The sequence below is a fragment of the Brachyhypopomus gauderio genome, chromosome 16, assembly GCF_052324685.1.
Source record: "Brachyhypopomus gauderio isolate BG-103 chromosome 16, BGAUD_0.2, whole genome shotgun sequence".
Taxonomy (NCBI): domain Eukaryota; kingdom Metazoa; phylum Chordata; class Actinopteri; order Gymnotiformes; family Hypopomidae; genus Brachyhypopomus; species Brachyhypopomus gauderio.
Window position 1 is genome coordinate 5,853,184 of NC_135226.1, and position 27,346 is coordinate 5,880,529.

Here is a 27,346-nt window from a genome sequence, read left to right on the forward strand (position 1 = left end):
CCACGCAGTCCCTTCATAACCAGTACCTCACAACCTCTTCACAGGTGTCATCATGTAGACCCTTTGTGTTTCGCTGAATTAGGCCCACACCACCTCCAGAAGGCCGAACAGTGTGGGCTGCTGTAAACACAGGCCTCTAGTTTAGCCAACTCATAACCAGAAATAAATGTGACTCGGAGCTATCTCACATACAGGAAAATTAATAACAAACCAAAACAGCCGTGGCACGGGCTTGCAGTTATCTGAAAAGCAAGCGCAGGAAAGGACAGAGCAGGCTATTTTCCTGAGTGTGTTGCCATCCTAATACTCGCTAATGTCAGGTCATTGGATCAGAGGGAAGTGACGACGTCCTGAATTTACGAGTTACAGCTGCAACAAAGGAAGCCATGTGATGCAGTGTGTGTACCCACATCTCTACACACCCCCTCCCTCTACACCAAGCGTCCCCCACTCCACATAACAACTCTGGCTCAGCACTGGCTTCAAGCCCCATTCCCACCATGTCATCATGTTGACATTGATATATACACCAACTTATCAAAAGAGGAAGTCAACATGGTGCAATTCAGTAATACACCCTACAGAGCATTAGTCAATAAGAACAATACTGTAAAACACTGGTTTATTGTATTGTTGACATGGAGACAAAAAGCTGAAAACAGGTTTTACTAAAGTAATTAGACATGTGCCTTTACAACAAACAAGTGTGCAAGTATTAGGACATATATTAAGATTTAAATTGATAGAACTTTTACTTCAAAAATATTGCAAACTTAAGATCAAATGAAAAACAAAATTTTAGACTTTAAAATTAAAAATCCCCCCCCCCAACACCATATCTAAAGTGCGTGTGAAAAACTGATCTATAAAAATAGGAAAGAACATGTATAATAAAAAAGGTACAAAGAAAAGCATGAAGGAAAAATGGAAAAAACAATGTGGGGATAGCATTCTGCCACAGTGAAGTCCAAAACCTTTTAAACTATGTGAGGAATTAAATAAACAGCACTGTGTGGTAAACATGTTACAAGATAAAAAATAAACTGGAAAAGGAGATTGGAGCTCCCACCATTGAGCTCAAAGCAAAGATCTGTGCTAAACTGATCCCAGAAAGCACTGTTTACAATCATGAATTGATTATTCTCATGACTATTACACACCCTTCACATTAACTACATTTCATCCAGCAGATTTCAGACAGATCTCTTTTTAAACAAGATAAACCTGCATGTTCCCATGCACATTTCACTGCCATTTTTAGTTTTTACAGTATTCCTTCATAATGTTATGGTCTAGACACCTTAGTGAAAAAGCTGATTGGCAAAAAAATTATCATGCAAAATACTTGTCAGACTGATAAAACTCAGTCAAATGACAAAAAGTGGAGTGGGCTACTTCATAACACCAGTTTATCATGATCATGATTACTTCTTTTTCTGTTTTAACATCTTCCTCCGTTTGAGGATCATATCATAGAGTATCTCAAGCCCTTCTCTTAGACCATCTCCAATGATGGCACAGGTTCCTTGTAGATGCCATTGAGCTGTAGGTCCAAGCTCGCCGAGTGCCAACGAATTCTTTATTTCTGACAGGCTCAGGGAGTTCCTCAAGTCCTGTTTGTTAGCAGCTATGAGCACAGGCACACCCTGGCTCTCCGAAGAGCGCATGATTTTGTGAAGTTCCGTTTTCGCCTCCTCCATCCTCTCGGCATCCACCGAGTCCACAACAAACACTATTCCGTCCGTGCAACGCGTGTACGATTTCCAGAGGGGACGCAATTTCTCCTGACCGCCAACATCCCAAAAGTGAAACGTCACCTTCGTAGAGCTCCCAAGTAAGAGTTTTACTCTCTCTGCATTAAATCCTTTAGTGGGGACAGTGTTAACAAATTCGTCGAGCTGCAGTCTATACAGTACTGTGGTTTTCCCTGCAGAGTCCAGACCCAAAATCGTGATGTGGAGACACTTGCAGAACGGGAGGCTCTGAAATAAATGGGACCGGTCTGATACTCCGTTCCCCATGGTGGTCTAACGTGGTAAACTATCAGAAAAACAAGCGGTGAAAATAAAGACCCATAGTTGAGGACTCCCAACGGCTCCTACGGAGGAGAAAGAAATGTAAAATACACGTTAAAGCAAACAACGTTAGAAGGTCTTAACCTAGATAACTAGATTAACTGGCCAAGGCTAACTGCGGATTTCTAGCCTAACTTTACCTCAGGTTATCTAACTTTACCTCAGGTTACCTCACGTTATCCAACTTTACCTCACTTTACCTTTATGGAACAACAGGTGTAAAACCAAGATGTAGTTAATCTAGCTACACATTGGACCGTTACAATACATCGACTTGTATATTCTATCTAGGAGTAAGTGAATTAAAACGGTTGAAACGTTAAACGGTGAAACGGTAAAGTTGCTAACGTTGCGGTGACGTGCACGCGCGCAGGTTTAATTAACGCTAACCGAGTTAACAGGTAGTTAGCGCTAGGTCAGCTAGCCCAGCTAACTAAAGTCTAATGAACCTGGGACAGCCAACAAACGTAAACATCTAAACTTTCTCTTACAGTCCTTTTAAATCGAATATTTTGTTAAATGAAACGTGACAGCGGAAAAAAATACCCGATATTTTACACACCAAACGTTTGCTAATTAGCTGTCGCTCAAAACCTCCCAGGCAGCGCCACCCGACTGACTCGCAAGAGCGCTGTCACGTAACCAAGCGTGTTTTCCTTTAAAATGATTGGTCGCCGAGAGCCACGCCTTCGGATCCTTGACTCAGCGAGGCGGGGCTAGTCCTAATCTAAAGAGTCGGACTAAAGTTCATTCATTGTTTTTTTTGCGGTTATAAAATCTACATTACCAACATGTTAAACATTTAAAAAAACGTAGGTTGTGCTTACTTAGCTATATTTATTTGTTTTTCTCTAAGTCATGCAAAGGACTTCTTCAGGCAGTGCATTGTTTTTGTACCTTGGTATGGTATCTTGGAGATAATAAGATAAAAATAATCATAGTCAAGATCAAGAATATGACTTAGCGCATTCACCACTTGTAAGCAATTTATGTATTTAAAACATACACTACCATAATGTCCATATGTCTTTTTTTATTTATTTCACACCACTTGGTCTCCACTTTACTTCTGTACAGCAGGGCAATTCCCACAATAGTCAAATCGGATCCACATTGGAAGTGTTTCCTTTTTTTAAACTCAATTCTAAAACTTGATTGGTCTGATTAAAGCAGATGTTCTCCTTATGATCCGAGACTATTGTTTTATGCACGTGCTGGAGAACTTCTCCTCCACACGGTCCATTAAAGCACTGTACACTCCTCTTCTGCGTCGATGCCTCTGGAAAAGGTTTATTCAAATATTTTAGCCTAAACCTAATAGTAATTCTTTTGATTGGCGTAGGCTTACTTAGCGATATTATGCTTAAACAATAATAACTAAAGTAACTTCAGAATTTAAAGTAAGATCAGATATTTAAAAAGACTAATAAATTATGTAAAAGACATGCAATCACTAATAATTTTATTTTGGCTACAGTTCTCAACCATACTCACTGTATAAGAAGCTGACTTGGGTGGCCATGGAGACTTTGGTAGAAGAAGGCTAGCATCCCATTTGGGTTCTGCTCTTTTAAAGGTTCTCAGTCCCCTCAACGTCTCTCTGTGGAAAGGGCTCGGCTCCGGTCGTATTCCTGTGACTGTTTAAATATCTCCATAAAATAGGGTGAAGCATAATAACCTTTGGGCTACTTCTACTTCTATATGTACTACAATGGTACAAACCCCTGTCTTATCCTTTAGTCTAGTCTAGCTTTAAAGTGTCTATTTAAGAATAAATAAAGCACAGTGGTATTATTCTAGTCAAAACACTGGTGGCCTTAAAGACTATATTTGTTTAACTTATCTTCATATTCCTAACAAAGGCTGTAAGGATATATGAACATAAACATTTACTTGTGCCTAAGAACTGAGTCTTGAAGTTCATATTTCCAGGATCTTTTTCAATGGTGGTCACCATATCTGGTAGTTTTTCAGTACCCTGTAGTTCAGTCAAGTAAAGGTTGAGTTCTCATAAATACTGCCATTTAGTGTTTAAAAAAGGAAACCAAGTTCATTGTAAACTTACAGGTCTGAAGTTGTGAGGCTTTGGGTCTTTATAAGGAATGCTGGGAAGTTTTCCTGATTTCACAAACCGTAGCTTTAATTCAAATGACCCAGGGGATCTGTATGATGCCGTAAATGGTGGCTCATTCCTTTTCTCTTCCGGTTTCAATGACATGACCTGAGATATTCTACAGATGCTTTGAGATACATCTGCCCAGCCATCTTTGAGTTTAGTTGGGTTCAGGTTTTTTTTCTTAATCTGTGACAAATTTAGAGACCGGTATAGTTTTGGGCTGAAGTCGGGTGATTTGATTTTCCAGAAGTCAGTGTCACTGCAAGCTTTACTTGGTAGTATGAGTTTATCCCCACGGGTTGAGATCAGATTTTGATGAGCAGAGAAAAGAAGTTTGCTGTTGAAGTAAACCGATGTTGCTGAGTCCAGTATGTCTGCAGCACTCATTGCTGCATGTTTGCTCTTCTGAAATTAAACAAATGTGAGTACACAATATCACACTTCTTTGACCAAATATAAATATTAGTCATTTAATAAACAGCATATTGTACAAAAGTTATAAGGACATTTAGAAAACAAATAGTCCTATATATGAAATCATCATGTCACAGCCTATAATACATACTTTATTACAGCATAAATGAATGAAAATATGAAATCTAGATGATTTACACTTGTTATTATTGCTGTAAATATGGTAAACATGATGTTCTTAGGATTCATTTTCCAATTAATTAATGCTCAGTGAATGCTCACTAATACATTCATAGCATTAAAGCTAACCCAATAATACTCTACAATATAATTCTGAGGTTTATGACTAAGTATGAATGATTTAAAGACTATAATCACTTTACAGTATTAAAAATATCATGTGATATAAATTCCATTTGGCAATAATGAAAGTATTCAATAGGCTATACAACTTCTTAGTCAAGTAAATTAAAAAAATATAAAAACTGACAGGTGCAACAAAATTGGACCTTCTCAGTGTAAGTTGTAGATCAATAGAATCAGTTTTGATTTTTGAACACAGCCTTCATGCCCACATGTGTGCCGTATCCAACACTAGTGAGATATAGTCACATAAAGTATATTTATAATACTAGTGGCATATCTAGTCACACAAGATATGTTTAAAAGCGAAGACAACCTACCCTTCTGAGTTCAGTGTTGTCGGTCATGTTTGAGACAGGCGGTAGGGAGTTTGGGGTGTTTAAAAAAAAGAATTAGGGTGGTACAGCTTGCAGGTGGAGCACAATAAAAAGAAGTTGCTAGGAAACGTGAGTTTGGAGACCTTACAGAGAGAAAAGTGCAGTGGGAAGAGTGTTAGGCACGTGAAGAAAAGCCCTAGCAACCCCAAGAAAAGCCCTAGCAACCCCCCAGCACGCACAAAGACAAGTTTAACTTAACACTACGGACATTTCTAATACATTGCATTCAAAAACACAATTGAATGCACTACACATTTAACCAGCAGAGGGCAGGAGACGACAGAATAAGGACATTTATGAGCTGGCTCTCTTCAGCCTTTTCAGCTTGAAATTATTTTTTACATATTTTGTCGTACATTTACAAACATATATTTGAATATAGTACATACATGTGTTGCAGTAGGTCAGGTGCATGTATTCTAACATATATTCTCTCTTGTTTCTTTTCCTCTTGCATGCAGCTTGCAGTGAGCAACTGGAAAATAAGATCTGAAATAAGTGGGGAACAGTGGGGAACACAGAGTGTGGGACACAGTGTGTAGGACACAGAGTGTGGAACACAAAGTGTGGGACACAAAGTGTGGGACACAGAGTGTGGGACACAGAGTGGGGAACACAGAGTGTGAAACACAGAGTGGGGAACACAGAGTGTGGGACACAGAGTGTGGGACACAGAGTGTGGGACACAGAGTGGGGAACACAGAGTGCGGGACACAGAGTGGGTAACACAGAGTGCGGGACACTTTGTATTATCAGGTTATCAGATTTCCAGATGTAGTGGTTGGGTGGAAGATGTAACTGCATGATGGAAATTTAATGATCTCTTCCGCTGTTTGTGTTGTGATCGATGGATCAGACACTGTCACTCAACTTCACCATGAAACAGGATCAAATTATATGGCTAAGCTTATGACCCTGAGATTCATATAGATCCCTGTTCCCATGCACACAAATTGATTACAGTATATTCTAAATAGCATATTTTGACAATATTATTAACACTGAGTACACTAAACTGGTTGTAATACAGGTCCATGGATAAAACGGAAAAATACATTGGGGAAACCCGGCCAGAAGACAACCCATCCAGGTCAACAGGCCAAGGATCACCCCTGGGTTTTACTGGGGTTGAGCTCTATGTGTGGGAAGACAAACCTACTCTGCTGGACACATTAGACACAAAAGACCATTAGCTGGCTTAGATCTTCCAGGAATTGCCGACTGAAGGTGAACTGAAGCCTTAACCGGAGCACCATGTGTCCACAAAGATCCACTCCACCCCCATCACCCCATCAACTTCCTAACACTGTAGTTAGAGTAGGAGGAGCTGCTTTGAGTAGCTGAGCTAAACACTTTCATGTGTTCGTGTCTGAACTTTAAACAATGGCTCACGTCCTCCCTGCCCTCTTTGTAAAGGGAAAGAGGAAGAAAAGAGAATATTCTGTATATAATCAGGATAGACACTTTTCATTAAGTCAGTATATTGTATCTGCTTGTCTTATACAGCACCATGATTTTAATCGAAATAATAGAATTCAGGGGAATGTAGTTTTGCTTGGGCAAGCCAGATAATCCAACAGACATTTCGTCATTTCTGCACAGGCTACTACTGCCTGTGCTCCCTCCTTAACTGCTGGCTACTCTTCTCAGCTCTTCTCAGTGTAATTGGCATGACTGTGCGGCACTGTGTTCGATGCATGTGTATTCTCTGTGCTTCAAGACCAACAAGCGCTGTGTGGTTTGCAACCAGTTGTGCCTTGAAGCCACGAAGGACGGGATGGGGAATCGCAACCTTTTGGGAACCCCAGTCTATAAAAGGGTTTCTTGGCAAGACGAACAGATCAGAACAGGCAGGGCATTGTCTGACCTTGCTTGTGCACACACACACACACACACACACACACACACACACACACACACACACACACACATGAGAAGCTTGGTAATCACCTAGGTAATAGTGACTATACATTCCATGCTGTAAATAATCCCTACACCCTCTTTATGTGGCTGAGTGGTTATGACAGAGGACTTTGCCTGTGGAGTATCAAAATATCTGTAATTAAGAGATCAGAGATCAGTTAGTGGACACAGATCATTTAGTGGATTACTGTCCAGAGCTCTGTTTATCATCTGTACTCTTCCTTTAGGTAAGGTTGCCCTTCTGAAGCTAAGAATGTGTATATCTACTCCTATTTTTATGTGATCCAGTTTAGTCAAAAAAGTATTAAGTATTAAGGCTACAACATTTTAGAGAAGGTTTACTGGTCCCTATAAAAATCAATGCAGCTTTTAACTAAAATCCTAACAGATCCTATGTATTTGTGTCCCATGTGTATATATATATATGTGTGTGTGTGTGTGTGTGTGTGTTGTGTGTGTGTGTGTGTGTGTGTGTGTGTGTGTGTGTGTGTGTGTGTGTGTGTGTGTGTGTGTGTGTGTGTGTGTGTGTGTGTGGCGCCACCCACTCAGTTGTTACATGTGGATGGACTACTGAGTACCTGTTCAGATACTCACCCATCATGTAGCCTAATCTGTGCGAAGTATTGCGTTTGTGTCTTTGATCCTCGTATGCATTTCTGAGCATTCTTTCATTCTTTTAGTATTCTAGAACACTAAAACACACACTTAGTCTGTGCATCGATGACTATAGATGTCCTTGTGTGTTTCTCTGAGTGCGGGGCCTGTTTTTACACTGGTTCATGGGTTTCCCCCAGTTAAGACAGAGCCTGCTCCCTCCTGCCCATGACACAGGTTTTGTGCAGTTTGTGTTGTGTGTATGAGGTATCAGAGCTGGACCTCTGAACATCTAATTATAACAGACGAGTGGAGTTTGACTTTAAATATACAGTTACTTTAATCTTCAGCACTTAGGCACATTTTTTTTATAATGTATATGTGGCAGCCATTTAATTACTTTCATACAACTTGACAGTGTGCATAACTCTCCTCGGTCCCAGAGTAAAAGCCTTAAAGTGCTCTCACGTTTCATTCCCTGAATGTTATTCACATCTTTGAGAGGGAGTGAAGCAGTATTGATGAAACTGTTTAGCAGATGCATTCTGGAGACTTGACTCCTTCATATGGTCTCAAAGGCATAAAAGACTGTTTAACTTTTGCAGAGAAGAGATTTGCCTGCAAGTTGTTTATACATACAGTCAAACAATGAGTGATCAATTGTGAATGTCTGTTTTGTGCAAGAGGTCATTTTTCATTTAATTTTTTTCTGAGGTTTTTGTGGTCTGCCCAAACGAAACTTTACTATTCATAAGCAGACTAATGTGACAATATGATTTACTGTTTGTTATATCTATCACCTGTGCTTCAGCAAACAAAATTTCGCAGTGCAATCTACGTAATCTCATAAAGACAGAAATAGATGAGATAGAAGGAAGTTGTCTTTGTTATGCCGAAGATCTTATGTTTAGCAGGAACATGTTCTACAAAAATATATGAAACACCTGGTTTTCTTTTCAGAGTGTAACTATAGCCTAAATGTCCCTAGATCACCTCAAGAAAATGTGGATTAGGCTACATGGCAGTAGTGACACTAGATTATTAGTGGTTACTAGAATACTAGACATAGATTATGAATTAACTGTAATAACGTTTGCTAGTTAAATTTATTTCATTTTTGTCATATATATGTAGGTTATGTTTAAACCAGTTTTAATTTTTTCAGTTGCGTGTGTGAAATGCCTATAGAGGATCATTATATTCCACATAGTCAAATTTGCACGCTATTGAATATATTAGGAAGAGTCGTGTTGTATTAGTTGAATGTGATGCGGTTATTAACTATGCAGCATCGGTGATTTGAGGCGCGCGGATGCACGAGGAACCGGGACCGACCACGCGCGGACGTCTCACTTTTTTAGACTGTACAGAACTGTGCTAGTCTTCTTTAAAGATTTTGCATTATACTCTCATATTTACGACACTTTCCCTTTTCGTTTTGCTTTTTCGTTTCCCTCTAGTTGTTTACTAGTCTTTGAGATCTTTGAAAAGACATTTCTGGCCACGCGTTAGGCGTTTTGCTACACTTAGATACCAAGCGCAATGAGTCTGAAATTCCGTCTGGAATATATTTACCTGGCTGCAATTCTTTACAGCGCCGACACGTCTGAAGCAGGTAAGTGGGATGCTTACAAATAAAGAACAGAAAGCAGGGACCTTTCACGTTTTGACAGCTTTCAGTGTAGGTTAGGACCCTATCATATCAAAACAGCACAAGCAAAAGTGAGCAAAAGTGTAACGTGCTCGTTCATTACGAATTTTCTTAGCCTTAAGATCTGGACCTGTCTCACTCACTTGTTTTGAATTCTACTTTATAATTTATCCGCCAGTTCAAAAAATATATTGACGTTGACGTGCACGCTCGCTGACGTGTTCTGCATAGTACCACTAAATAAGATCATTCCAGGTTGTCTTCATCTTTCATGTATGGTTTCATGGTTCTGCAAGCACTAAAATACATGGTTTGCATCCCTCTCTATGAGAACAAAGCTATTAAAGATCTTTGGGACCGTAATCTGCCGATTCCCTCGGGTCTTCTTCACTGTAACGAGTAAATGTGTTAGATATGTTGTTCTGGTGTTTGATGGGTGCCCCCCGGTCCCCTCATATCTAATCGAGCATCAGCGTTTGAACCCAGAACACAACAGAAGGATATAGTGCTTGTTTTTATTTTGGTAAAACACGCTGTATAGTTACCTTTCCTCACACAGCTTTTCTCTCATTCTGCAGTGAGGAAAGGTATCTATCCAGCGTGTAAATTTCTCTCTCTGCAAAGATGTTTCTATCCAGCCCGAGTCTAGTGACTCGGGCTGCCTGCTGCCGCATGCGCTGGGCGTTCCTCCTCATCTCATCTCTCTCTTCCCTCTGCCAAAATGCGATCGGCCGTGAGATCTCGACAGGACTCAGGAAAATTGGAACTGGCTTCCTCCAGCCTAGGGAAGAATGCTGCTTGATTGCTCAAATTCGTACAGCTCTCTTTTGGGCCTCTCTTTATTAGACCGTCAGTTGCTTATATCAGGGACATATCCCAAGAACTAACTGACTGAGGGATTTCTGTTTCATCACTCCATAGTTTGTCAGAAGTGTCTCTAGTTTAATAATTTCTGTAACCATCACAACATTAGGCATCTCCACATATATAGATTGCATACATGCAGCTGGCCAGCCAACAGATTGATGGGCCATTGACAAGGCGTACCCCGGGATTACGAATGGGCAGACTGCTGTTGGTGATGATGGTGACAGTGATGAAGACCAGCCCTGTCGACAGGGGGGGACAACCGGGTCTGTTGTCCCGGGCCCCAGGGCCAGGGGGGCCCATCAAAGAGCCCAGCAATTTATTTTTTTTATTTAAAGTCTATAATTTTAAATATAATCTTGAAATCTTTCATTAATATAAAATTCTGTACTTAAAATAAGCTCAATGGCTAAAATATATGTTTTTTACCCAGTGGTGGACTTAGCAATTTGGGGGCTCAAGGCGAATTTAACTAGGGGGCCCATCAACATTAATATGCGAGAAAGAAGTCAGCTAATCAGGGGGCCCCTACAGTGGGCTACAGTGGGAGGGGCCCAAGGCAGTTGCCTAGCCACGCCTCTATGCAAAGACCGCCTCTGTTTTTACCTATCTGCATATTTTCCATTAAGTGCACACACCCCCGCCTCCCACTGAAAAATGGTTTGATCCAGCACTGACCGTAGCCGGCTGGTACCATTTAAAGTAAACATAAATCTGGAGCGCAGAAAAGAAAGGAAAAACATTTACCTGACGAATTTTAATGTTGCATTGTGTTCCAGGTTTGAAAGAATTGAGCCTAAAGTACTTGAAAATGCTTGAAATTGTGACTACTTCGTTTCACAACAAATAGCCATCTGACTGAACAGTTCTCTTGTATTACATTAACAAATACGAGCCTCTTGTAATTCCAGTATGAAACATGAGAGAACGTGAAGAAGTTAATATTGGGCGTTTTGAAAATTAACAACCATTAAATAATGTGATAAAAAGCGAATTATTTCGAATCATTTCGAGTATGTATAAATATGTAACTTAATTAAGTTTAACGTGCTGGGAAATAATTGAAATGGACATTTAAAGTGACGTACAAGTGCTTGAATTCCACCTTATAAAGGTGTATGAACCCTACAAACATGCGCTGAGGCGCGGTGCGTGCAAAGTTACAAAATTCGAGAGGTGCACGACCTCGCGAATCGACAGCGCACATGAAACTTTCTTGTCCCGGGCCCCAGCAAGACTGTCAACGGGCCTGATGAAGACTAAGGGTAAATTACGTCATGCTGGTGATAGTTTACTGTGAAAGCCATGCCAGAGTTGACATTTTTCAGAAATCTACACAGCACAATAGATGCTTCAGTCCACAGCTAAATAATCTTAAGAAATAATACACAGCATAGTGTACACTAGAAACACATTGAAAGCAGGTGATTTAGCTTCTCTTTCTCACATATACAAGTATGTTATGTCTTACCAGATGTAAGTCCGACTTGACTTTACCTGTGAGTCTGACAGTTTTAAAATCCCACCTAGCTGACTATCGTTACCTATTACAACACTGTGCAGTATTAGTTTTTACACATTACTTGCCTTGTACTGAATGTGAAGGGCCACTGCTGAACTGCGAGGGTGTTCGAGTGCTCATCTTGAAGAGGCTTGGAGAGTTTAAAAGTGTTTAAGGCTCCTTTGTTGTCTTAAATATTTTATTAATGCAGAATGTGTGATGTCACAATGTCAGAGTCTTTCATGTAATAGTTCCGTAGTCCAGTGCCATCCCAGCAGTTCTATATAGTCACTGTTTATTGTCATATACATCAATGTTGACCTCTGTCTAAGTATATATACTGCTCAAAAAAATAAAGGGAACACTAAAATAACACATCCTAGATCTCAATTAATAAAAATCTTTGAAATCAGTTGAAAATATCTCTCATTTCTACCTGTTGTCTGTATATATATATATATATATATATATATATATATATATATATATATATATATATATATATATATATATATATATATATATACACAACACTTTGATTTTGTACTGTGCGTGTGTGTGTGTGTGTGTGTGTGTGTGTGTATACTTGTGTACTCTCAGTGGAACCTCCTGAATGCAGTCCAGGGGGGCACACTCTTCTTCAGAACCCGTACCGGAGCACGAGGTTCTCCTCCCAGCAGCTCCGCCAGTCTTCTCTGCAGGATCAGCTCATCTGTGACCACTCGCTGGTACCTGGCTGGTACCAGTTCCAGATCTTTGATAAACCAGCTCGCATGCCTACAGAATGTGTGGAGGTACAGCAAACATGCCCAGTTTACCCCTGTAGAGATCAGATGCTGGTGTCTAGACCTCTAGAAATACCTCCCCATCTGGTCCAGGCATGCATGGTGAATTGAAGACTTGATATATGCTTTTTAGAGCTTATCTAGACAAATTTGTTAAATGTCAAACAGTTTTATGTCTATTTCAGTGATGTTTCACTTTTTCTGTTGAAAAAATATAAGAATCAAAAACAGTTTGTTCATTGTTCATTCTTCTGACTTGAATTCAGAAGCATGATGTCTGGGAGGTGTGCTCCTCTTAGGTCAAGAGGGCAAATACATCTAACCCTAGGTGTTATCCAGAACAGAGGGTGTTAGCAGTCTGAGTACTGACCATCTGTCCTACTGCACTACCTCTCCTTTTGTTAGTGTGGTTCTTTTATGATCTCTTATGCACCTTTGGTGTAACATTCAAACAACCAATATCAACACATGGTTTGCCTTGAATGTTTTTGGTCTTACTAGATGAATCACTGCGGGACTCAAGCCCCCGTTTGGCTGTCTCTGGCTGACGGCGAGACTCTCCCACGCCCCCTGGAGGTTAAGCAGCTAACTGCATGTGCCACCTGGCAGTTCTTTGAGGGGCCCGGCAAGGACTGCTGCCTCTTTCGGCTGCCCGTGTCCGTGCGCAACTGCGGAGCGTTCTACGTTTACCTGCTGCAGCCAACGCAGGGCTGCATGGCATACTGTGCTCAAGGCAAGTTCATGCACGCTCCCCACGGCCATGAGCAGGAACCCTGTGTTCTTCATATTCTAGACAACACAACCGAGGTTCTGAACGCATTTATTTCTTTTTATTCAACAGAAATGTCAGACACCACTGGCATACGTTCAAATATGTCAGACACCACGCCGCAAAGCTGTGATCCAGCAAGCAGGAACCAAGACGGAACCTGCAACGGTAAACAAACCCAACAGCATGACGGCTGTGGCATGATCCACCAGTGACGAGCCGTCTCCCTGTGTCACTTCCTACAGTACATTATCATTATGCCACTGTATTCACTTCACACGTTCATTGCTCTTTTGAAAAAGTTTTTTGAAGCATGCCTGGATTGCGCTTGACTTTTTATTTGTCCATGGACGGCCTGGTCACACCGGCACCAAAATAATTAGGGGCAGAGATGCCAAGTCTGAGGAATGTTGCTCCCCTTAATGAACTCAGCATGTGTGGTTGTGTTGGGGAGGGCAGGCCCTTCCATCTCCTCAACACACACAACCCCCCCCCCCCCCCCCCCCACAAACACCACTGGTCAAGTATATATAGTATATACATACTGGTCAATATTCATATATCTGTATATATGGAAGGACTGCCCTCACCAGCACCCCCAAACTAGCCTCAATTTCATATAAATCTTTTAATTAATTTATTTATCTAAATAAATGTATACTTATAGAAATATATAACTGCATAATCTGTCTAAGATCCTGCGCATAAGCAGGCCCCTCCCCCCTCCGTGCCTGAGATTGTGGTGGAGCTGCCCGGCGAGAGTGTGTACCTTAAGTGCCTATTTGACGGCCGCGGTGGGAACAGCTCTCTGGGCTTTGTTGTGACCTGGTGCCGATTGGCCCTGGACGGCAGCAGGGAGGAGCTCAGACGTGAGACCACCTTACAGAGCTCCGCCCTCATCGAACTGGATGGGATCAACCTGCGACTTGGAGACCGGGTAGCCACCTCAAACAGTCTTCAAAAGACCATTACAAGTTACTTAGGCACTAATGGCCTACATATGATTGTTTATGATTATGAGTGGGTATGTATGTACCAAATAAAGTGAAAACAGTAATAACACTCATTTATATATGTGAACATGTGCAGGTTTACAGCATTCAGCTGCCACGTTCCACAAACAAAAAGATGTTTAGCACTGAAGTGTCATTGAAGCAGTTGTCTCCAGCGCTTCACTGCTAATCTGCCTCTCACTCTCTTTCTCTTAAGATCTACTGCAGTTGCTCCAGTTTCTTTCTGGATGCTCCAGACATTCACAGCGTCACAGTGGAGAGCAGCGAGTTCTTTGCAGGCATTCGTGTACGGGCATCCTGCTTTCTTTATGATCCCTGTGCGGTTGGACTACGAATCCCAGCATGTAACATGGTTGCTTTGTTGTGTGGTTGGTCTACGAATCCCAGGATGTAACACGGTCGCTTTGGTGTGTGGTTGGACTACGAATCCCAGCATGTAAAACGGTCTCTTTGGTGTGTGGTTAGACTACGAATCCCAGCATGTAACGTGGTCCCTTTGGTGTGTGGTTGATCTACGAATCCCAGCCTGTAACACGGTCACTTTGTTGTGTGGTTGGACTACGAATCACAGCCTGTAACACGGTCCCTTTGTTCCTTTGTTGTCGCTTTGTGGTGTGGTTGTGCCACAGCTGCGGCCTGAGCTTTCCTCTGTGTCAGAGGATGGGAGGGAGTACGAGCTGGTGGTGGAGAGCACTGTGCCTGTGCCCTGCCACACACACACATGCTCACTGCTACTACAGCTCAGCACCAGGAGCCAAGGTACAGATACAGACACAAATACAGATACAGATACAGACACAAATACAGACACAGGTACAGGTACAAATACAGACAGATACAGACACAGATACAGATACACACACGGCCCTGCACTCACTTAATGCAACTCAGATACATACCAGTGTACACTCGCTCACTGTAACCCACAGATACTCACTGGTCTACACTCACTTACTGTGACTGTTGTGATTTTATTCTTTCTGTTGTGTTATTTACTCTTAATGATCTGTCATCTGATATTCACTCATAATGAAGTCAAATATTATGTTATCTACTATGTCATCATCATGTCATTCTGAGAGTATTAAAACAGGTGTGTTTTGATAAGTAAATGATTAATATGGCAGGTCTGCACTAGGATATGGTGCATAGGACAGTCTCCATTCATGTGTAGGTTTCTCTGTGCTCAGATGAGGAGATCTTGGGCCCTGACCTGCTCCTGTCCACTTGTGAGGTGGCACTGTCCCAGACGCCGTCTCCCTGCCGTAACGGAGTGTGTGGCCGAGCGGTGCTTCATTACAGCCCAGTGACTGACATCATCAACGACGGGGACCGAAACACTGAGATTTACGTCAGACCTATAGTCAGCAGCGACTTCCTGTGGAATGGATACACCCCTCAGAGTGTGCAGGTAGACTACAAGTGATGCCTACTGTTTTTTTGGGTGTCCATACGCAAGGATTTATAAATGCGTTCTTTCGTTTTTTCTTTTGTTCGTTAATTTGTTCGTGGTTGTGTTTCTTTGTGACCAGATCAACGTAACGGACACTCCGGCTGCTTTCTGCTACTCTTTCACCGACCCACACGTCATCACCTTTGACGGCAGGTGCGGTAAAACTCCGTGCATCATCACCGTAGCATAAAAGCAGGTGGCGGGAGAACAGACTGGAAGCTCCTTCCTGGTCTCCTTGTTTGCAGGAGGTATGATCATTTCCAGATAGGCACCTTCGTTCTGTACCGGAGCCGCGCCCGGCCGTTGGAGGTGCACGTGCGTCAGTGGGAGTGCGCCAGCGTGACCCCTCACCCCACGTCCTGCGCCTGCGGCTTCGCAGCCAGAGATGCCGGCCACGTCGTCACCTTTGACATGTGCGATGGGCTGGCCGGAGAGACGAGGCCCCGCCTCTCGGTGAGGAGCAGAGGTGTTGAGAAGACCGACATCCGCATCTCCGAGTCCCACCAGGGCCGCAAAGTCACGGTGAGCCACAGCAGACGTGGACTGTGTTCTATGGTAAACACTCAGGGATGTTAGGATGAACTCTGCCGTCTCCCAGTCTTCCAGTTTAAGCAGAGATACAAGGGAGAAACCGGTGCTCTTCTAACTGTGACATTGCTTGAAGTAATATAACACGTGCTTCGTGACTGAGGGGAAAAGCAGACACTTGTTCCCTTGACTGCTTTGTGTAAAGAGGCAGACTTGAACAGACAGTTGTTCGTTATGTTTGTGGAGCTTGACTCCCCTCACTCACATCCCTTCCCTCCCTGTCCGGTCTGCGTGCGCCAGGTGAACTTCCCCTCAGGTGCGTTTGTCCGGGCAGATGTGGCAGAGTGGGGCATGAGTCTGACGGTGAGGGCCCCCGGATCAGAGCGGGGCCACACCGAGGGCCTGTGTGGAACCTTTGACGGACAACCAGTCAATGACTTCCACAGGGAGGGTGGCGCGTCTGTGGAGGACAGTGCTTCTTTCATTAACGCATGGAGGTAGGACACTAGTTTAAAATTATACTGCATTATTGCATCATGATTTTTTTATATCCCATTCAGTGACCATCAGTTTAAATTTGTTTTATCCTTTGCCAGACTAGCACCAAGCAGCAGCCTTTTTGACAAAGTCCCAGCCTATGAAAGAGCTGCAATCGTCCACCCCTTCTGCCACTGTGGTCAAGAGCCACGTCTGTCAAGACCTAAAGCCCGCCCTCCCTCCAGCTCCTCCTCCTGCTCTCACATGCCCCTCCTTCGCTCTCCTTCAATCATCCCCTCTCTGGACGTCACAGCAGATTACATCAGCTCCCCTGTGCTTTCCAGAGACGCTTCCCCCCGTCCGGGCAGGTCCAGCCAGCCTGATCAGGCCCAGGGAGGAGACACCGACACGTGGATTCTCCACCCCCACCCCGTAGGCAGGCGCCAGGGTCACGAACAGTCCCCCACCATCCAGAGCCTAAGCCAGTCAGACCCGGAGAGCATCACCTATTACTTCCCAGAGGACCACGCCGTGCCCACCCAACTGGAGGCATCGGCGCCGACCTGGCCCACCGAGTCGGGCCTGACGGAGACGTCCGCCCGACACCTGTGCGAGGGTACGATCAGGAACTCCACGGTGGTGCTGGCCTGCGGGCATCTTCTGGGCGCGGCGCTGGAGCAGGCGTTGGACATGTGCGTGGCCGACCAGCAGCTGAAGGACGAGGCGGCCTGGCTGGGCGCCACGCTGCCCCTCCTGGAGAACGAGTGCGAGAGGAAGGCGGTGGAGGAGGTCCGGTCCACGCGGGACGTCCGGGACGCGCTGGCGTTCCTCAGGTGTCCGAGCCTCTGCAGCGGCAACGGGCAGTGCACGGAACACGGCTGCATGTGCTTCCCCGGGTTCGGGTCGCACGACTGCAGCCGCACGTCTGGTGAGCGTCTGGGCCCCTAAAACGCGGCCACAACGCGACGCGGTTTAAGGGAACGTCGGGCCAGTGATTTCAAATGATATCAGTTTCTGCGGAAAATCTAATATTGTGCTTTGGTGGGATTCGAAATGCTCGTCCGTCTAGCATGTTATGTACTTTCGGCCTCGTAGCGATTAACTGAGACAGCGTCCCACCTGTAGAACGTGTCTCCTGCGTTTTGACTGCTCAGATCAGACGCCGGAGATCAGCGCCCTGGGTGATGGAGGCCTGTGTGATGTCCGAACCAGCCCCTGCACCAGTGTTCGTGTCCTCGGGAAGGCCTTCACAGACTCCAGGGAGCTGAGATGCGAACTCATGAAGGAGAAGGTGAAGATCTGTACCAAATCTGTATTTGTGTGTCTGTATGTGACATGTGTCTGTTTACTCTGTCAGATATGCTTTTAAAATGTGTCCTAGTAAGCTTTAAAATCCCTGTGGAATTTAACATAAGGTACAGCAGAAACTGCCAGTTCTTTTAAACCAGTGTTATTCCCCCCGCTTTTGAGCAACACCTCATTTTCACATTGAACTGTGTGTGTGTCCATGTGCTTGTGCCATGTGCCATGTGCTTGTGCGTAACCCTAACCCAATACTTTTGTGGGCCGTTTCCTCTAACAGGAAGCAGACGGCGAGTGGTCGCTGGGCGGGGTTGTGATGAGTCCCGCCCTGTTCCACAGCTCCTCTGTGTTAGAATGTCAGCTGCCAACCGACGACAGGCAGTCTGCTCAAGCCTCACCCCCGCCAATCACTCGGTGGCAAATCAAGGTGAGGCAGTGTGTTTCAGCCCTGTGCTTCTGTTCACGTTGACATCAGCCAATCAGCTTCCGGTCTGCTCTGTGTAGGTGTCCAATGATGGCTACAGCTTCAGCAATGCCAAGATCCTCACGCTGTTTGACGGAGCGTGCCAGGAGTGTGTGTCCCACACGGCCGTTCGCTGCACTCTGAAGGTGTGTGTGTGTGTGTGTGTGTGTGTGTGTGTGTGTGTGTGTGTGTGTGTGTGTGTGTGTGTGTGCCAGGCACAGATTCCTGCCTCACATTTGCTGCTCTTTTGCAATCCTGTTCTTCATCTGTATGTAATTACAAGAGCTGAAATGAGTCCCTGAATGAGGGCACTTACAAAGGCATCATTACGTTACTACGTCTTCACACACAGCATTTTTGCACTTACTCATGATGGAGTAGAACATTTATTCTAATCATTTTCAGACAGATCACACGCAGTAATACGGACAGAAATTCCTGTTACGAGTAAGCAGGGACTTTTACAACCGACCGCACATTTTGCAAGCAGACATGGACAGAATTAAGGGGCTGTGTTCACACGCGCAAACACCAATAAACATGGACACCCAGAGCAGAGATCAAGCTTTCAAACACATTCCAATAAACACCAAAACAAACTCCTGCACTCCAGTTTATTCTGAGCTAGGGTCCCAGTGAAGCGTTCGGGAAGTACGGCTCCTCCATCAGTGCCGCACGTAGGCCGCGTGTTCGCATTTTTGAGGAACCTACCGGAAACAGTTTAGCCTGTTGTGTCACTTTTGCCGTGCAGATCCCCCTGACCTGCTGGGACACGTCCAGTACCTCCCCCCCCCCACAACTGCGTGGGCCTGTATAGTGGGTTTCAGGAAGTGAACACGAATGATTCCTGTGCACTGATTTGTTTTTCTTCGGCACGCTCCTGTCCGGGTCCCGGGAACGTCAGCGCGGCACCTGTGAGATCGACGGCCAGTGCTACGTGGAGGACGAGCGAAGCCTGAGCAGTCCCTGTCTCACCTGTCGTCCCGCTCTGTCCACGCACACCTGGTCCGTCGCCCAGAGTAAGCCTTTCACACACTCCGTCTCAACAGACGTGCACGTCCGCTTCTTAAGAAGAGGAGGAACCACCCATGAGTGTAGTCTAGTCCTGCTAGTGCTGATACCCGTGGATACCTGTGCAAATTTTAGTTACTCAATGAAACAATTCATGTACATTATTACACCAATTTAAAAATAGACATTTGTGCAGAAGTCTCTTTGGCTCGGTCTATGTTCGGTAGTGTAAGCAGTAATGTTTTGCTTTGCGATCATCTCCTGATGTCCTAGAAAACAAGCCTCCTGTGTTCCATTCGGCGCAAACCATCCTACGGACGTTTTATGGGGAAAACTTTGTGTACCAGTTTGTCGCTACTGACCCGGAGGGCTCTACGGTTGTGTTCTCACTGGTGTCTGGGCCCAGAGAGGCTCTTCTCTCGCCTGCTGGCCTGCTCACCTGGAGGGCCCTGTCAACCACTCCAGTGACCTTTGAACTGGCTGTGACGGATGAGTGTAATGCAGAGAGCCAGGCAGCGGTGGAGGTGAGGGAGGGCCAGCCGTGTGGGGGGAGCTTGGTCTGGTTTACCAAAGCCATTTGGGTTTTCAGGGTGTGAAAGGTTCACAGTGACCATTTGTTCTCAAAGACAAATCCTGTGTCGTGCATAAGAAACTCCAAGAAACTCTTTGACACCATGAGGCAATATATAAGATTTTATTTAAAGCCACATTGTACAGTGAGAATCTATGCAAAGCATTTAAACCTATTTTTCCCTTAAAATAATTTTTAGACCATATAAACTGAAATATATCGATAAATTAGACTTTTTGTTCTAAATGTATAATAAATATGGTGTATTGTGTGTGTTTTTATTATAGTGTTTATCTCAAGACGTTCTCGTGTTTTATTTGCCTGTCATGACCACAAGAGGGTGCCAATTTGCTTCCTAAAATGTGAACAAACTGCGCTTATTTGAATTGCGCTTATGATTCTACAATATTTCTTTGATGTCTGACTTTAAAGTAATATCGTTATATTTGTGACCAAGTGCTCAGGTTGATTTATCATAGATGAAATAGTTTCAAATAGTCCTTTCTCGTGCAAAATATCTTTTAACAATGAAACCCCACTCCTGTTTAACTACACTTTGCCGGGTGTAAATAATTCCAGCCCATATCCTGCAGGTCTCAGTTCGTCGGTGTGACTGCCACCACGGGGCCGCCTGCGTCACCAACATTAACTTCCCCCCTGGCAGCGGCGAGTACTTGTGTTCCTGCCCGGACGGCCTCGAGGGGGAGAAGTGCGAGGTTGACGTGGACGACTGCAGTTCCAAACCTTGCCAGAAGGGGCAGTGCGTGGATGGGCTAAACTCCTTCACCTGTCAGTGCTTAGCAGGCTGGACTGGTAAATACTCAGGCTTTATGTCAGCCTTGCTTTGTCTACATGAGTATTAACAATTGTCGTAATGGGGGCATTGACTTTAGAAAACTACTTATTTTCTGTTATCATGAGCAAAAGTGTCTGTGGTTTGGTTGTGTCTTTGGCAGGTGTGACGTGTGATGAGGACGCTGATGAGTGCTGGTCGTCTCCATGTTTTCCTGGAGTGGCCTGTGAAAACACACTGGGGTCATTCAAGTGTGCGCCGTGCCCCGCCCACCTTAGTGGAGATGGGAGGAGCTGTGAGTCCACGCCTCCTTTCCTCTCAGTCTCCTAATGCCTGGTCTGTAACTTAAGCACTCTGCAGCCTACTGACACAGATAACATTCATACGGCAAAATGCTGCCTAGTGTCACAAAACTACTGATGTTATTTTTATTGGACTCGATCACATGGACTCAGAGTTTGCAGCTGAACCATAACATAGCCAATAAGTTAAATGATTCTAGCGTTTTGATTTTTACATTACAGTTGTGAGGCTAACATTGCTAACATGTAACAGATGCTTATGACCAGCGACTCACGTTGTGCAAACTCCAGACTTGCACGTTTCTCCCCTGAATCATTCTCACACTTGCCGTGTTTTAAAGGTGAAGTGCGGCTGGATGTGGGTGAGGACGTATCAGTGGAGTGGCGTGGGAGAGCCAACCTCACCCCCTCTCTACCCAGGCGTCCTCCAGGTGGGGTAGTTACTCTAAACCCAGACATCCTCCAGGTGGGGTAGTGGCTCTAAACCCAGGTGTTCTCCAGGTGGGGTAGTTACTCTAAACCCAGACATCCTCTAGGTGGAGTAGTTACTCTAAACCCAGACATCCTCCAGATGGGGTAGTTACTCTAAACCCAGATGTCCTCCAGGTGGGGTAGTTACTCTAAACCCAGATGTCCTCCGGGTGGGGTAGTTACTCTAAACCCAGATGTCTTCCAGGTGGGGTAGTTACTTTAAACCCAGGCATCCTCCAGGTGGGGTAGTTACTCTAAACCCAGGCATCCTCCAGGTGGGGTAGTTACTCTAAACCCAGGTGTCCTCCAGGTGGGGTAGTTACTCTAATCCCAGGTGTCTTCCAGTCGATTGCACCATATTAGACAAGAATATTGTAATTTCTTACAGAAAATATCATCTTATGTGTGTAAAAAATATATTGTTACAATTGTCTCAATTTATGTAAAATGATTGGTCTTGAATACCAGAAATGAATAACTTCACTAGATTAAGGCTGTCCTGAGTGCATCGTTAGCCTCTCCTCCGTCTGGTTCCTCGGTAGCGGAGAGTCCGTGCTCCAGACGACCGTGTCACCCAGGCGTCCAGTGCTTTGAGAGCGCCTACACATCTGCTGGATACATCTGCGGCCCGTGTCCCGCGGGTCTCCATGGCAATGGGCAAACCTGCGCTTCAAGATCAGCAAACAGTGAGTGGAGATAAACATTAGCTGATGACGTGATGAAGGTCTGGCAGAACCGCTGGGAAACGGTGTCGTCACCTCTTAACGTTCAGAAAACAGGACGATGACGTCAGCAGATGTTGTTTCAGCTCCTCAAGCTTGGCCCTCTGACCTTCAGTGTTTTACAGGGCAGACACCAGACACCAGGGAAAGGGACCGGCCTGATGTCACTTCCTCTTCATCTTCTTCCGCTTCCTCTACCTCCCACAAACCTTCCGAGCCCTCTGCCCCAGCTGAGGGACTTCCACCGGGCAAGACGGGATCGTCACTCCTGGACAGAGAGATCTCTGTGGGCAGCGTTGACCAGAGTGTCCACCACACCGCACGTCTGAGTGCCGACCTGCAACCGTATCGGGGTGACCTGGAGCCCGTGGTTGCCAAGGACAACAGCAGCTGTGCAGGCTCGGTCTGCTTCCCTGGTGTGAGTTGCCAGGTCACTCCCGCTGGACACCTCAAGTGTGGCCGCTGTCCCCGTGGTTACCAGGGGGACGGAGTCACGTGTAAAGGTCAGTTCCTCTGCGTGAGGCTAATGCTTCTCAGTCGTATTTTAATGCTGCTTTAACGTCACCAGCTACTGACCAGCTAGTTAATCACAAGTGCTCTGATGCTCTTGGTGCGGTGTTAACGTCAGCGCTGTTAAATGACGTTGGTTGCGGTGCTGGCTGTGTTGTGTGTGTGTGTTGCATGTTCAGCACTCTGCCGCTACCCCTGTGGTCAGAACATGGAGTGTACTCTACCTAACACCTGCACCTGCAAAGAAGGATACACTGGATATAATTGCCACATAGGTGAGGCACATTCCACCCATTAGCCTCCCTACAGGAGCCTTCATGCTAAAAGACTACACTACCCACACACCCCCACCACCAGCCCAGAACCATGATCTTAGTCTTCCTGTTCACTCAGCCGTCTGTCGTCCTGACTGCAAGAACAGAGGGAAGTGTATGAAGCCCAATGTGTGTGAGTGCCCTGTGGGATACAGTGGGCTAACCTGTGAGGAAGGTGAGCTCCACACTTCATATCACTGGGTGTATCTCAATTCAGGGGCTGCAGCCCACGAAGTGCGCATTTGTAGGCCGGTTACGTCACTGCGCCGCGACGAGGCTGTTCCAATTCGTGGACTCCTTCTTATGCGGCCGACGAATGTAGCCTTCAAAACCCCGAAAACGAAGGATGCGTCTGAGTATCCTTCACGTCCCACGATATCCCAGGATTCATTGCTCTATGAACAATAAACAGGCGGAGTCTAGTGTACGGGCCAAAGAATTCATTTTTAAATGTCGGTATTTTTTAAATATGGACATTTATACTGCAATGAGATGCTAAATAACTTGCCAGTTATTAATGATATTGCAGGTAAACCTGTGCTTTGAGTATTTACTAAAGAGTAACGTTTATAAGAATACATTGAATTTTGTTATGAAGTTTTACTTCCCGCCAAACATGTGAATACATGTTCAAAGCATTTTCTTTTAGGCATTTGTGGGTGATGTGATATTTGTCGGACAGCGCGCTAACACGTATGTAACGGGGCAGAGCGTGGTCACGCAAACATACGTCTTGCGAAGACTAGACTGTCTCATTTAACAGCCGTGAGATGCAGCCTACCCGGCCTTCGAAGTGTGTGGCCACCGTGGGCTGCGGTCTACGTAGGCTGCAGCCCCTGAATTGAGATGCAGCCACAGCATCTTCATCTTCCTCATCTTTGTCTTTTAGTCTGTATGGCTCCAGCCAATCGGGAGCTTCAGCCAATCATGTGTTCATACACAGACTGCCAATGCCAAGCCTCTTCTGTTTTTTAATTATTATATGAACACATAATTTCTGTCTGTAACAAAAATGGGTGTAGAATGTACATCCATTGTAGCTTAACACATGTGAGGATGTAACTAATCCTGGGTTAGAATGTGTCTTCTGTCTTGTGTTAACCTGAGTTAGAATGTGTCTTCTGCCTTGTCTTAACCTGGGCTAGAATGTGTCTTCTGCCTTGTCTTAACCTGGGCTAGAATGTGTCTTCTGCCTTGTCTTAACCTGGGTTAGAATGTGTCTTCTGCCTTGTCTTTCAGCAAACTGCGATCCTCCGTGTCAAAATGGTGGCAGCTGTTTGGCCAGAAACCTGTGCACATGCCCCTATGGTTACGTGGGCCCACGGTGTGAAATTAGTGAGCATGCTCTCAAAACACCCAAGCCCCAGCTCAGCGCTTTACACAGACATACTGTGACCCCCTTCTGTTTGACATGGATGGTGTTGTTATGAATGAGTCCTATAAAACTTCTGAGCATGGCACATTACCTTTTAATCTTCTCTTCACATTCCCATGTGCTGACTGCATATTGCCTGTTTCTGCAGTGGTGTGTAACAGGCACTGTGAGAACGGCGGGGTGTGTGTGTCCCCGGACGTGTGCAGATGCAAGCCTGGTTGGTTTGGACCTACGTGTAACTCAGGTATTCCATGTCTGGGCTGACGTATTGTCCAGACTGCTCAGACTCGGTCTGTTGAAGGTCTCCTGGTTCCCTACTCACTGATTTTTGTGATAATGGATTTCTCTTGCAGCGGATTGCAGACCCGTCTGTCTCAACGGCGGGACCTGTGTCAAACCCAGCGTCTGCGCCTGTCCCACTGGCTTCTACGGGTCACAGTGTCAGATAGGTACAGCGCCGACACTTTTTTTTTTTGCAAACCTTGATTTTATCAACAGCAAGTGTGAATGAGATCAGGGCTAAACCTCTTATCTCTTATAAAGCGTTTACATCGTTAAAATTGTTTTTAAACTTTTTTTTATTTTAGTAGGCTTGTAAGACAATCGATTTTAAGAGGCCTCCATTTTTGCTCTGGTTCATGATTGGGTTCTAGAGTATTATTAGACTAAACTGTACCGTGTGCTCTGATTGGTCTTTAGGGCAGTGCCCTGTTTTCTGTGTGTTGTAGCTGTCTGCAACCCTCCTTGCAAAAACCGTGGCCAGTGCAAGAGGAATAACGTGTGTTCCTGCCCAGAAGGCTACACGGGCAAGAGATGCCAAAAGAGTGAGTTTGGTATTTATTTAGTAGAGGTAACATTAAATGTCAAGTTCGGACTTTTTCCTGGAGCGTGGTTATGTGCAAATTAAATCAGTCACATACTTTCCTATAGACCTTTTCATGTTTTTGCATGCATCATATTATTGCTATTTTTAAATGCCATGTATGTGTATGTTTAGGTGTGTGTGATCCCATGTGCATGAACACAGGAAAGTGTGTGGGTCCCAACACTTGTTCCTGTGCCTCTGGTTGGCGTGGGAACATTTGCAACATCCGTAAGTGAACCTCCGCACACAAGACTCTCCTGACTGTGACCAGGATATGACACCGAGGTTACTTAAATGAACGGCCTCCTGGTTTGTCATGCCTATGATTTTATAAAATCATTATATGGTTGACATGTTTGAATACTCACCATTCAGGCTACAATTACTATGCAGCAATATTTTAAAGTCATATTAGACATGCGTTTGATGGTGTTCAGTTTTCATGAAGCGTTGTAATGTGTGTTCCGTATTTAGCGGTGTGTTTGCAAAAGTGTAAGAATGGAGGTGAGTGTGTGGGTCCCAACACGTGCCACTGTCCGACCGGCTGGGAAGGCCTGCAGTGCCAGACTCGTAGGTCCACACAACATCTGCACTGCATGACATTCCCACGTTTGTACAATCTGAACATGGCACTGAGAGATGGTTATTATTTTTAACAAATGGTTGTGATTATTGAATTTTCAGGATGATTCTGTCTTTTTTTGTTGTTGTTGTTAATCCTGGACCAAGAATCAGTGGTATTATTACTTTAGTGATGCTAACATGTGTCATAACCGGCACAGCCGTCTGCAAGAACAGGTGTCTGCATGGCGGAAGGTGTGTGCTGCCAAACTTCTGCCACTGTAGTCCAGGGTACAGTGGACCAACCTGCGCTTCTCGAGTAAGTCCACCTCATTCTGTGGCCATGAGAACCCTGGCATCTTACTCAGTGGTCACTGGATATGACCGTAAAATCTGCATTTACAGACCAGAAGATAAAAGAATCTGCAGGAACCCAGAGAGGCCAAGGAGGCTGGTTCTGTTAGACTCACCAAACAGAGTACAGACGTGTGTGTCGTGTGCACACTTGCATGTGTGCATGAGTGAGTCTCTACAGCAGCTGTAACAGGACGATTAGCATCTGGAGCTTTGGCGTTTGGAGGGGCTGATACCCTGGACCTCAACCAGACCAGCTGTGCGGTGGCCGGCAGAGTGAAGGCTCTTTTACACTCTCCACACACTCCCCAAACACCCTTACACACTTTCCACATTCTCTCGCACACTCCTACACACTTTCCATACTTACACACTCTCCACTCTACTACTCTCTCTACTATACTCTATTCTCCATACACTCCCGCACACTCTAATATACACTCCACACACTATAACACTCCACACACTCCTCAATCTTGTGCTTACTTCTCAGCTGGTTAAGTCCTCACGTTTCCTGTTTGTGAGCTGCACATTTATCAAAGAAAATGTTGAATAGTCCATGTTCTATATTTTGCTTTTATTTTGTAAAATGAGTTTTAGAGAAATATGTTCTTTGTTGCATTTTAGAGTGTGAAATGTATATTTACTTTCTATTTTTAACTATAATTATAATGTCTCACAGCTTATTAAGTAAATGTTTAACTTTTATTTTCAAATATACTGATGGCACTGGGTGTATCTAAACTACTGCATCAGTGTATGTATGAACTCTTATATCGGGAATGAAACTGAAACCTGGTCAATTTAAATAAAGCCTAGAATGATG

At 44.6% G+C, this 27,346-nt stretch overlaps 3 protein-coding genes across 8 annotated transcripts; 1 reads left to right on the forward strand and 2 right to left on the reverse strand.

Annotated features, from left to right (window-relative positions):
* Positions 1-605: 605 nt before the first annotated feature.
* On the reverse strand, positions 606-3,688 carry arl4aa (ADP-ribosylation factor-like 4aa). 6 transcript variants are annotated; one of them, XM_076976183.1, is made up of 2 exons: positions 3,570-3,688; positions 606-2,098 (listed from the first exon to the last, which is right to left on the reverse strand). In XM_076976183.1, the coding sequence occupies exon 2, from the start codon at positions 2,019-2,021 to the stop codon at positions 1,425-1,427; it is 597 nt and encodes a 198-aa protein (XP_076832298.1). In that variant the 5' UTR covers positions 2,022-2,098; positions 3,570-3,688; the 3' UTR covers positions 606-1,424. The 6 variants fall into 6 exon arrangements, with proteins under 6 accessions (XP_076832298.1, XP_076832296.1, XP_076832301.1 ...); XM_076976181.1 differs by lacking the exon at positions 3,570-3,688 and adding an exon at positions 2,638-2,733; XM_076976186.1 differs by lacking the exon at positions 3,570-3,688 and adding an exon at positions 2,276-2,615.
* Positions 2,813-12,069, reverse strand: c16h7orf78 (chromosome 16 C7orf78 homolog). Its single transcript, XM_076976179.1, has 7 exons — positions 11,968-12,069; positions 5,735-5,820; positions 5,289-5,428; positions 4,141-4,596; positions 3,969-4,053; positions 3,570-3,712; positions 2,813-3,354 (listed from the first exon to the last, which is right to left on the reverse strand). The coding sequence occupies exons 3-7, from the start codon at positions 5,313-5,315 to the stop codon at positions 3,271-3,273; spliced, it is 795 nt and encodes a 264-aa protein (XP_076832294.1). The 5' UTR covers positions 5,316-5,428; positions 5,735-5,820; positions 11,968-12,069; the 3' UTR covers positions 2,813-3,270.
* On the forward strand, positions 8,894-27,335 carry vwde (von Willebrand factor D and EGF domains). The gene is made up of 32 exons (XM_076976178.1): positions 8,894-9,477; positions 12,482-12,675; positions 13,168-13,399; positions 13,508-13,603; positions 14,131-14,372; positions 14,645-14,734; positions 15,078-15,207; positions 15,639-15,859; positions 15,981-16,054; positions 16,147-16,423; positions 16,730-16,926; positions 17,026-17,834; positions 18,061-18,197; positions 18,489-18,635; positions 18,713-18,817; positions 19,576-19,690; positions 19,956-20,206; positions 20,847-21,066; positions 21,210-21,341; positions 21,690-21,779; positions 22,362-22,505; positions 22,667-23,044; positions 23,231-23,326; positions 23,445-23,540; positions 24,605-24,700; positions 24,889-24,984; positions 25,094-25,189; positions 25,469-25,564; positions 25,738-25,833; positions 26,080-26,175; positions 26,388-26,485; positions 26,572-27,335. The coding sequence occupies exons 1-32, from the start codon at positions 9,405-9,407 to the stop codon at positions 26,581-26,583; spliced, it is 5,232 nt and encodes a 1,743-aa protein (XP_076832293.1). The 5' UTR covers positions 8,894-9,404; the 3' UTR covers positions 26,584-27,335.
* Positions 27,336-27,346: the final 11 nt, after the last annotated feature.